Source organism: Balaenoptera musculus, chromosome 20, assembly GCF_009873245.2.
Source record: "Balaenoptera musculus isolate JJ_BM4_2016_0621 chromosome 20, mBalMus1.pri.v3, whole genome shotgun sequence".
In the NCBI taxonomy this organism is placed as follows: domain Eukaryota; kingdom Metazoa; phylum Chordata; class Mammalia; order Artiodactyla; family Balaenopteridae; genus Balaenoptera; species Balaenoptera musculus.
Window position 1 is genome coordinate 50,716,261 of NC_045804.1, and position 10,446 is coordinate 50,726,706.

Genomic DNA, 10,446 nt, shown 5'->3' on the forward strand with positions numbered 1-10,446 from the left:
CTGAGGGAGAAGACCTCTCTTGGTCAGTGACTAGGAAACCTTGTGTTTTAGGCTCCCCAAATTGAGCCTTGGATTCTGACGGTCCCCTCCTTCATAGGCCTCTAATTTTCTCGAGGTGTCTCCACTTAATTTTCTTGCCCATGGACTTAGGCCTAGTTCACTGTGGAGACAGACCCCTGGGAAAAAGGAATGTAAGAATTCCTGGTCCAGCATGCATTGGTCTAATCTGTGAGCGTGTCTCTGGTGTCCTATCTTTCTGTCCTATTATTCTGGCTCCTAGTTTCAGCCTGGACTTAAGCTGTGTTCATGATAGCACTGGCCGCTGAAAGCAATTTCCTTCCCCTCATAAGTTTTCATTGCCCTGCCCTAGCCCAGCTGGAGTTTCCTCTGGACTTGAGTTTCAGTCCTGATAACTCTTCTGTATACACACATAAGCTGCGAGATTGCAAAGTGTTTTCCCTGCCACCACTTGTGTGTCTGAGGTGGGCAACACTAATATGTCCCTTCCCTGAGTCAGATGTCCATCCCTGGGTCACTACAGGCACACTATCGGTGTGTTCTTGTCTAACATTACCACCACCGATTCCAAGGAGATACGTCCCAGCGGGAGAGCCCATTTCCAACACCTCTCTGGCTCAGCTCTGACCTTGGACAAGTCATGTGCAACCTTTCTAGGCTTGCAGTCTCACCTCTAAAATGAAGTTATAATTGCATGCAAGAACCCTTCTAGATTTAAATGACCAGGGCTCCTCTACTCCCAAGTGAGATGTAGAGTCCCCTATTTCTCCGCATGCCCTAGTGTATGTCCCTCATTATTATTGTTTGCTATTCAGATCCATCCTATTAGGCCTCTGTTCTAACCCCAAGGAGTGTTTGTGCGGTTGACCTGGCCTTGTAAAGACACAGAATAGTTTATCTGCATAGAAACTACAACTTCCATCAGGCACTACTTCCACGGAACCGGAAAGGATGTGGCGGCGTGGCCCCAACGCCCTGGTAGTTTTGAAGACAAACTACAACTCCCAGGATAGCCGCGAGATCTCTGCAGAGCGAAAGGATGGACTGAACTCTGACTGGAGGCCGGGCTGGTCCGGAACCACCCCGACAGCCTCCAGAAAGGGGCGTGGTTATAATTTAGGGGCGTGACCTTGCAGGCAGCAGGAAGAAGTTACCTGTTGAATCTTCCTATCCATTCTCTTCCCAGCCTTTGTAGCTACCCCTAAGAGGGAAGCCGTAAAGCACTAGCCTCTTCTGAAAAAGAGGTAAGGGGACGTAGACAAGGGGCAGCGAAGGAGGCTACTGCATTCCTTAGGAGGGGCCAAACAGCTACTTTCTACCTGCTGAGTCAGGTGAACCGTTCCATGGGGGCGGGGGCCAGCATATGAGAAAAGGGCAAGGACGGAGGATTTGTTTATTTGTTCCCTGTCAAGACTAAATTTAGGGCCCTTCGTCTGCAGACCCATTGGCGGACTGTGCCTTGGGAACCCTCTTGGCCTCTGGAAGAGAAAAGAACGGGGGCCAGTTTTCCGCAGCAAAAGGAACGGCCCGTCTGGGCTTCCTCCCGTCTGTGTATTTCCTAGCCCCAAAACGACAGAGCCATATGGCTTCCGCGGTCTGGGGAAGTGCTCCCTGGTGGGGCCCACCGCCCCCAGCCCCAGCCCGGCCGCTCACGGATTTCGACTTCTGCTCTGGGGCGCAGCTGCAAGAACTAACCCAGCTGATCCAGGAGCTGGGTGTGCAGGAGAGCTGGAGTGAAGGTCCCAAGCCAGGACCAGATCTCCTCCAGGCCAAGGACTTTGTTTTCTCTTTGCTTGGTAAGTAACCCTCCCAGCCTTCGGGAACTTGCAGCTCTCAGCTCCGCCTCACCCCGCCCCGGCTCTGGATCACGCCTTTACGATCCCTTCTCTTTCCTTAGGTCTCGTTCACCGCCGGGACCTTCGCTTTCCTCCTCAGGCAGAGCTCTTGCTGCTTCGTGGCGGGATTCGCGAGGGCTCCCTGGATCTGGGGCCTGCGCCTCTAGGTCCCTACGCTCGGGGACCTCACTACGACGCCAGCTTCACCCTCCTGGTGCCCGTCCTTTCGCTAGATGGCACTGGGCAGGAGCTGCAACCGGACGTGGGATCCTGTTACGCATGGCTCTTCCTCCCAGAGCAAGTACGCGGAACCTCGGTCCGGGAGGCATGGCAGGATTGCCTAGGACCCCCAGTCCCAGGAGGACGTGATTCGATCCACCCAGCCCAAAGCAAACAAACTCCCAAGGATCCGCAGATCTCCGTGGACCAGCTGCACGGTGACGTCACTGAGCCTGAGGCACACGAGTCTTTGGAAAAATCACCTAGTAATGTTTCAGTGCCAGAATTGCCTCAACAAGACGTAACCGATGTTGACTTTCCCTCACCACTGAAAAAAACGAATGGTGACGTCACCAAAGCAGCCGACGTTAGCCCAGTGCCACAGCCGTCGGAGGCTCGGGAGGCATGGCCCACATTGTGCCCCGCCCAGGTGGCTGCCTGGTTCTTTGCTTCGCTGGCTGCGGTCGCTGAGTCCCTGTTTCCGGTCCCGGGTGCCCCGCGCTTGGTCCACGCAGCCCGCCACGCGGGGGTCACCACCATCCTCCTGGCTACGCCTGGGCCCCCGCGCCGCCTCCTGCTTTTCGACTTGATCCCCGTGGTGTCCGTGGCCGGCTGGCCCCAGGAGGCTCGGAGCCACTCGTGGGCCGGCCCGCTGGCCTCGGAGTCGTCTTCCTTCTACCTGGTGCCCGGCGGCGGCGGCACAGAGCGGCCGGGCGCCTCCAGATGGCAGCTCTGCTTCGCCCGCCAAGAGCTGGCGCTCAAGACGCGCATACCCGTTCCCCTGCTGCAAGCGCACGCGGCGGCCCAGGCGCTGCTGCGCCCGCTGGTGGCCGGGACTAGGGTCGCGGCGCCCTATCTCCTGCGGACGTTGCTCTACTGGGCGTGCGAGCGGCTGCCCGCGCTCTATCTGGCGCGACCCGAGAATGCGGGCGCCTGCTGCCTCGGGCTGCTGGATGAGCTGGGCCGGGTGCTCGAGGCCGGGACGCTGCCCCACTATTTTCTGAGTGGCCAAAAGCTCGGTGCGGGGGACGGCGCCGCTTCGCTGCTCCGGGCGTTGGCCCTGCTTCGCAGGGACCCTGCCCGCGCCCTGCGCGCCGCTGTGGAAGAGGCCAAGGCTGCACGCAAGGGGGGCGGCTTAGCCGGCGTGGGAGGCGGGGCCCATTAAAGACGCTGTTCCTACTAACCTGGAATGTGCTTCTGTTGGCCAGCGGGATGTGGAGGGGACTGCTCTCCCCTCACCTGGGAGACAGGCTGAGCGCCTTGGGCCCGAAGAAGCCGTTCTAGAAGGCCTCCTCGCCGGTTCCTCCGCTTCCTCCCACCCTCCTCCCGCCGCATCCCTGGCACAGGTCGTTCCATTCTGGCCTCTCCACTTTCCAAATCTGTGGCCAGCACCCCTCCTGCTCCCGTGCAGCCTCTGGCATCCATCTCCCGCCAGTTCTTCTGGTCTTTTCTCTTAGGAGTCAATAGGGATGGGGGTAACATATTTGCTGAAAAAACGTGTAAAGGAGAAAGGTATGGAGACCAGGGACTGACCAATTTGTCTCACACAAAAGCAGAGATATTAAGGAGGCCGGATTTCACCCCAGGCTAGACCTCACCACCACCGCTATCTCTTCAGTTATTCCCCCCACCTTCCTCATCCAGTTCTGTCCTCCATCCCGGGCAGTAGGGTCCCTTTCTCCATTCTCGGGGCATCTGCCATTCCATCTATCTAAGCCCAACCTCTCCCTCAATCCAGAGTTCCATTCAGGGGAGTCGCCTCCTTGTCCCTCCTCCTCTGAACCCCGAGACATGCGAGACATGCGGCCTTGTCTCGGCTCCACCTGTCTCTAAGACCGTCCCCACTCCCTGCCTCCAAGGAACCCCAGGGTTCCGCCCGCCCAGCTTCACTCCCCCCCCATCTCTTTCCCGGAGTCTCCGCCCCCTGCCCCGCCCCCGGGCCGGCTCTCGGAGGAGGGGAGAGCTGCTGTCGCCGCCGCCGCCTCAGCTTCCCACAGCCGCTACCGCTGCCGCCGCTGCCGCCGCTCCGCTTGGTCCAGCCGCCAGGCCCAGTGCTCACTTCGCCAGACCAGGGCGCTCTGCGGAGACACCCTCACTCCTTCCTGGGGTCCGGGACGCCTAGCCGGGCGTGGGGGGAAGCTCCGCTTGCGGGGTACAGGGAGGGAGGAGCCTGGAACCAGAGCCAGCGCCAGCCGTCCCCGGATCGACAAGACAGGACAGGTTGAGGGGCGTCGGGGAAGGAAGAGGGGGTGCTATAGGCAGTCCCGGGGAGGACAAGGAAGCCCTGTCGCAGAAAGCTCTGATGCGCTCTGACTTATAGCGGGTCTGTTCACATTTGGGGACCCGTGACAACGTGGGTGCACTCCTCTCTCGGGGGGCTGGTTGGATTGGAGGGCGTGGGATCTAAGCAGCACCAGCTGTCCCCGAGGAAATTAGGGGCTGCCAGAAAAAAACAAAAAAGCCAAAAACCTATGCTCCTTATTCCGAGGTGACAGAGGGCCCTCCAGACAACCACCTGGTGTAACCACTAGGAAGGGCGGATTTGGAGGTGACTTCAAAAGGAGTGGAGGGTAACAAGGTGAGGAAAGGGGCTCAGCAGCTGGAACCCTGTGCCACTAGAAATGGGGGTGACTTGGTAAAAACCGGTATCGTCCAGAGACAGGGTCTGGGAACCTCTTCTTGCTGATTGGCGACAGTCTGGATATTTCAAGGCATAGTTTTTTGGGGATTTCAGTGAAAAAAAGTGGGGGATTCTTCACTTAGAGGGTGGCAAAGGAAAAGACACCAAGGTTGGGTTCTTCCTAGACACTGGCAGCACCCCAGCAGGGGTGGGGTGAGCTAATATCCCCAAAGCTAAGGACCCACACCCTTAAAATTACAAGAGTGGCTTTGGCAGGAGTGCAGGGCCCGGAAATAGGGTGGAAAGGTGCCTGGGGATATTGGAACCACATCCTGGAAAATTTGAGGGTCTTGGCTTTGGGATAGTGTTAGTGGGGGACAGGGACACTGGAGATCAGAGAAGGGGGAGTTTTCTGTGGGGGGCAAAGGTCGAGGGTGGGGTCAACTGAGAGGTACATAGGCTGCTGGGTCTGGCGAAGCTAGCACGAGGCCCAAGGGTGGGAGCTGGTGCCTGGGGTGGGGGTCGTCTAGGGCTTATCCTCAGGTCCCGTGGGTGAGGCGGCGAGTCGGACCGGAGAGGCAAGACCATGTCCTGGTGAGCTAGCGGGCTTCTCTGGGGGGGCCCAGCGCGCTCCGGGAGCCTGCCGGTTTTGGGGTGTCTCCTCCCGGGGCGCCATGGCGGCACTGGCCAGCAGCCTGATCCGGCAGAAGCGGGAGGTCCGCGAGCCCGGGGGCAGCCGGCCCGTGTCAGCGCAGCGGCGCGTGTGTCCCCGCGGCACCAAGTCCCTTTGCCAGAAGCAGCTCCTCATCCTGCTGTCCAAGGTGCGACTGTGCGGGGGGCGGCCCGCGCGGCCGGACCGCTGCCCGGGTGAGTGGCTGGGGCGGGGTCTCCGGGCCGGGGGTCTCTCTGCCTGGGAGGTTGAGGCCAGGGACTCGGAAGAGCGGGGCCCGACTGACGGCGGCTCCCCGAAAGTGAAAGGGGGTGCACCTGGACCACAAACTCTCGGCCAGACGATGCCTCAGTTTCCCTTCTCTCTCGCCCATAACCCCGAGTCTCCTTGCTTTCGAGGGCAAGGGGAAGGCTTGAGGGGCTAAGCCGGGTGCCCCGAAGCCTGGCAGCTCCCGCTCGCCCCCCCTCCCAACACACGAGTCCCCACCCCCACCGTCCTCTGCCTACGTGCGGTCTCTCGCGATTCTTTCAATGCCGAGCGGAGGGGCCTGGGGGTTCCGGACGCCTGGGTCACCCCGAGGGTTTCTGCGGCTCCGGCAGCCCCGCCCCCGCCCCGCTTCTCCCGCTCCTCCGAGCCTTGGCTCCGTTCCTCCTCGCCGAGCTTGCCTGGCTCGGTACCAATCTCCCCAGCTCTCCCCGGGGTGTCCTTGCAGCTACCTCGCCAGTCCGCCCCTCTGTGCGCCCTCCTCCCGTGACCTGCACTTCAAGAAGGGAGCTGGGCACTCCCCCATGACCGCCTACGCGACTCCGAAATCGGGTCCCACGGGCTCAGGGGACCCTCTGCCGCGAGCAACTCAGACACACTACACGGCTGGATACCCGCACGGAGACTGGGGGTCGTACCATTTACGAGGGGGTACCGGCAACTCGGCCGCAAGCGCCGGGGGAGGAGAGTTGTGAGGGTTAGCGTGTGGTCCCCGTCCAGGTGCGACAGGCGGGAAGTCCCTCTGGCCTCGCTCCCGCCCGCTCCCAGCTCCCCTAGGGGGAGACCCCCCCGCCCCCCGCTGGCGTCCTCCTCCCCCCGCCGCCGGCCCTCCGCAGTGGTACGGTCCGCAGCCCACCCTTTGAGTGGGACCCAGCCCCCACGTGAGTCAGCCTGCCTCACCAGCTCCCTGGCCCCCTCCCCCATTTCCTTGGTTTGCTACCGCATATCCCCCATCCCAGGCGGGTTACCTGGCTGAAGGGGAGAGGCTGAGCCTCAGGGAGGGCTGGGCCCCCGCGAGCCAGCAGACTGACAGACAGACAGATGGGTCAGTGTCAGACAGGCCGGCGCTGGGCCAAGGCGAGGCCCGCGAGAAGCGAGCGGCAGCCGCAGCAGCAGGTGCTGAGTCAGCGTCAGGCCCAGTCCCACCCCCACTCCTGAGGGGGCGCCCCTACCCTGGGGTCACTTTACTGCCCCCCACATTCGCAAACACACTGCCGCTTCAGCAGCTCTGCCTGTCTCCCTTTGTCCTCTGCCTTTCCATGTATCTCTCCCCTTCCTCTACCTTCTTCTCCCCTCCCCCCATTCTGGTTGAGCTGTAGAGTAGGAATTAAGCCTTTAAATAAATTTCAATCAATTAAACTGAAAGCTGGTTAGAGGAAGCAGAAGGGACCCACACCCCAGCTTCCTCTGGAGTCAAAGAGAGGTGGGAGAGACCTTGCTTAGAGGGTCAGGGAGCTGGGGCCCTGGGACCCTCTTCCTTCCCTCCATCCTCCTTTCTTTCTCTCCTCTGATCCCGCCAAGTGTAGCAATGTTTCTGGGAACAGAGATGTCATGTTCCAAGATGAATGTCTCTTTCTCCAGAGCCTCAGCTCAAAGGCATCGTCACCAAACTGTTCTGCTGCCAGGGTTTCTACCTCCAGGCGAATCCCGACGGGAGTATCCAGGGCACCCCAGAGGACACCAGCTCTTTCAGTGAGAGGGGAAGCCAGCTGCTGGGTGGGAAGGGGGAGAGCAGGCATAGGAGATGACAATCCTATTGTGGCTTCAGGTTCTGTTGTTTTCAGTCTGGCTCTTTGACCCCGCAAAGGAAGAAGTAGAACTGGGACCAGAATTGAGGGGGGGCTCAGATGGGGATTGGAGCCTTGGGGTACTGATACCTCTTCTCTCCACCCCCAGCCCACTTCAACCTGATCCCTGTGGGGCTCCGTGTAGTCACCATCCAGAGTGCCAAGCTGGGTCACTACATGGCCATGAACGCTGAGGGGCTGCTCTACAGCTCGGTGAGACAAGGGGGCAGAGTGGCCTGGAGTCAGGGGACTCCCCTAGCTACAGCCTTCCCAATTGCAGATATTTTGCAGCTCAGGGCCTCCTCTCCCTCCAGCTCTTGCCGACACCCTGTCCTCACTGCCCGCTCCCAAGCACCTCCTCTAGGGTCCCTCCAATCCCTTCTCCTCCAATAGCCTCCTAAACACCCCCAGGCTCTTTGAATGTCCAACTCTTTCAACCTTTTAGAACCCCTGTGTCTTCTCCAACCTCCTCTAGACCTCATTATTACTCGCTTCCCCAGAGTCATTCAGGATACTGGGGAAGGATTCAGGAACTCCTCCAAGCAGAAATTCCCTCCAGGTCCCCTGGATGGTGAGAGGTTAGGAGTAGAGCAGAGAGAAGTTATCTTCTTATTCCAGGCCCCCAGAAGTCTAGTTCCTGGCCCTCGGGGGCCACCAGACTCTTCCTCATCCTCCCTTTCTCCCAGTTCCTGCGTGGGCTCAGAAGTTGGCTCTCCCAGTCTCAAACGTATGGATTATATCCTGCCTTGTTCTTCCCAGGGCTCCCTTCTGTTCAGTGATGTGTCTTTTTGTCTTTCTGTCTGTGTGTGCCTTTCTGGGTCTTTGTCTCCTCAGCCACATTTCACAGCTGAGTGTCGCTTTAAGGAGTGCGTCTCTGAGAATTACTATGTCCTGTACGCCTCTGCTCTCTATCGCCAGCGTCGTTCTGGCCGGTCCTGGTACCTGGGCCTGGACAAGGAGGGCCGAGTCATGAAGGGAAATCGAGTCAAGAAGACCAAGGCAGCCGCCCACTTTGTGCCCAAGCTCCTGGAGGGTGAGTATGGACCCCCAGGGAAGAGGTGGACCACATGGGACGGTATTGACCTTGACATGGACATTTAGTGACACACAGCTAAGGGGCTATAAGTGTTTTAAGAGGACACATGCTATGACAGGTCAAGCCAGGAAGGCTCTGGCCTTTGGAGGTTTGGGAAGCTCTCCTTCTGTGGGTTCCCAGAGGAGGATTGTAGGGGAAGGGAGCCCTTTCAGAGCTCTCTTGGTGCCTAACTCTCCTTCCTGCTCCTCTCTCTCCCCTTCACAGTGGCTGTGTACCGGGAGCCTTCTCTCCACAGTGTCCCTGAGACCTCCCCTTCCAGGCCCCCTGCCCCCTGCCATGCAGTCCCCGGACTGGAGGCTCCCTGCCCTCGCCACCACCACAGCCTGTCTCCCAGCCCTGCTTCTGGCCCTGCTCTCACCCCTGCTGCCACGCTCATGCCCTGAGCAGCCAGGTCCCACCAGGTGCTCTACCCAGAGGGAGCCTAGGGGCCGGCCGTGACTTCCGGGGCTGCTGAGACCCTCAGATCCTTGGGCCCGGGAAAGGGGTCAGAGAGGGGGGATGTCTGAAAATGGTCCTGGCTGATCACTTCTTTCCTTCCACACTCACACCCTCCAAAGCCTTTTCCCGAGATGGCGCGGGGAGTTCCACAACTGACAAAACCAGGGCATAAATCTTCCGCACCCCGGGCTCAGCCAGTTCCTGGAGCCCTTTGCCCTTTTCATGGCCACCAAGCCATAGATTTATAGGTCCACTGGAGCTCAGGATTAGTTTCCTTCTTTCCCTACTCCACCTTTTGCCTTGTTCCAGACAGGTTCTGGAACACCAGGCACCCCAGCCAGGGCCATTTCTGCACTCAGGGTCTGTGCTGGAACACAGGCATGCTGCCAGGCTCTGTTCTGGATCCATCAGGCTTCTGTCCTTCACCCAGATGGACCCCTGGTTTCCAAGTGGAGAGAGGCTGGATTTGGGCCCTGTCCAGCTGTTGGTCTTGGCCTGAATTGAGCCAGTCTCAGATCACCACAGGTTTAACTTTCTTACCCCAGAGACACCCAATTCTAGAGCGTGATGTTCTAGACACGTACGGAGCCATACTTCCTTCTGAATCTCAGCTCTAGGACATAGACCACGACTCTCAGCCCTTCCCTCTAGGATGGAACTAGAGCCTATATAGCCATGTTATTGCTCTGGAGTAAGAGTTCTAGACCCACGCTCCCACCTTCTCTAGTGATACCTGTTAAGCAGGAGCTCTGGAAAGGACACAGCTATGATTCACAAAGAACTAAGTTCTGGCTGGATCAAGAACCACTTCTTGTTTTCCCTAGACAATTTTCCAAAAATCTTATTCTTCCTATAGAATGCTAACCTTCTTTTTTACATGCAGTTTCTAGCTCCTGCAACTCAGCTGGGGTCCTGCCAGGGAACAGAGGCTGAGGAAGGGCAGAGGAATTTTGGAAGGAATCCCTGGCTCATAGAAGGGCAGCTAGGATGGGGAAGGGGCCAGAGCTATGGCATGACTGGACCTGTGCCTGGGTTGGGGGGACATGAACACTTAGCTACCTCAGCAGGAATTCCTTCCAGGTCCCCTTTAAAGCTGAGGTCTTTAGGGTAATGGGTCTAGAATAAAAAAGACAAATGGGACATAGCTTTGACCCCCCCAAATGAGGAGACCCCAATTCAGCAAGAAGTCCCACCCTTCTCCCCTACAGGTCAGGCCAAGGAGGGTGAGGGCCTCTTGGTCTCTAGACCTCATACACCCCTCCAGCTTGTAACTGTATAGAACTTGCTTTACCTCAGCTGGATGTTAGGTACCCAAAAAGGCTCTGCTCCCAGGGGACCGGTCTCCACTCCATGCTTTCTCAATTAAAGACGATTTATACAATTGAAGTGTTGTCTGCCATCTGTGGGTAGCAGGCTTTGGCAGTTGCTCGGGGAGGGATCAAGTCCCAGGGGCGGGGCGGGGCGGGGCGGGGCGGGTGGGCTGCCCCCCAATAACAGGT

The 10,446-nt window shown here is 58.8% G+C and overlaps 2 protein-coding genes across 10 annotated transcripts; both read left to right on the plus strand.

Annotated features, from left to right (window-relative positions):
- Window positions 1-449: 449 nt before the first annotated feature.
- TMEM102 (transmembrane protein 102) lies at window positions 450-3,255 on the plus strand. The gene is made up of 2 exons (XM_036837092.1): window positions 450-1,814; window positions 1,916-3,255. Exons 1-2 carry the CDS (start codon window positions 1,601-1,603, stop codon window positions 3,235-3,237), a joined length of 1,536 nt encoding a protein of 511 aa, XP_036692987.1. The 5' UTR covers window positions 450-1,600; the 3' UTR covers window positions 3,238-3,255.
- A 129-nt stretch (window positions 3,256-3,384) lies between these two features.
- On the plus strand, window positions 3,385-10,065 carry FGF11 (fibroblast growth factor 11). Of its 9 annotated transcripts, none has more exons than XM_036837097.1 (6): window positions 3,385-4,650; window positions 5,319-5,559; window positions 7,208-7,318; window positions 7,523-7,626; window positions 8,248-8,446; window positions 8,714-10,065. In XM_036837097.1, the coding sequence occupies exons 2-6, from the start codon at window positions 5,367-5,369 to the stop codon at window positions 8,890-8,892; spliced, it is 786 nt and encodes a 261-aa protein (XP_036692992.1). In that variant the 5' UTR covers window positions 3,385-4,650; window positions 5,319-5,366; the 3' UTR covers window positions 8,893-10,065. The 9 variants fall into 9 exon arrangements, with proteins under 9 accessions (XP_036692992.1, XP_036692994.1, XP_036692995.1 ...); XM_036837103.1 differs by lacking the exon at window positions 3,385-4,650 and adding an exon at window positions 6,075-6,277 and having other exon boundaries at window positions 5,293-5,559; XM_036837098.1 differs by lacking the exon at window positions 3,385-4,650 and adding an exon at window positions 6,075-6,277 and having other exon boundaries at window positions 5,431-5,513.
- Window positions 10,066-10,446: the final 381 nt, after the last annotated feature.

Coding starts and splice junctions, on each gene's coding strand:
- TMEM102 (XM_036837092.1), top strand. CDS start 1,601: ATGGCTTCCGCGGTCTGGGGAAGTGCTCCCTGGTGGGGCCCACCGCCC. Junction 1,815..1,915: donor CTTTGTTTTCTCTTTGCTTG/GTAAGTAACCCT, acceptor CTCTTTCCTTAG/GTCTCGTTCACCGCCGGGAC.
- FGF11 (XM_036837095.1), top strand. CDS start 5,893: ATGCCGAGCGGAGGGGCCTGGGGGTTCCGGACGCCTGGGTCACCCCGA. Junction 6,278..7,207: donor GTCGTACCATTTACGAGGGG/GTACCGGCAACT, acceptor CTCTTTCTCCAG/AGCCTCAGCTCAAAGGCATC. Junction 7,319..7,522: donor AGAGGACACCAGCTCTTTCA/GTGAGAGGGGAA, acceptor CTCCACCCCCAG/CCCACTTCAACCTGATCCCT.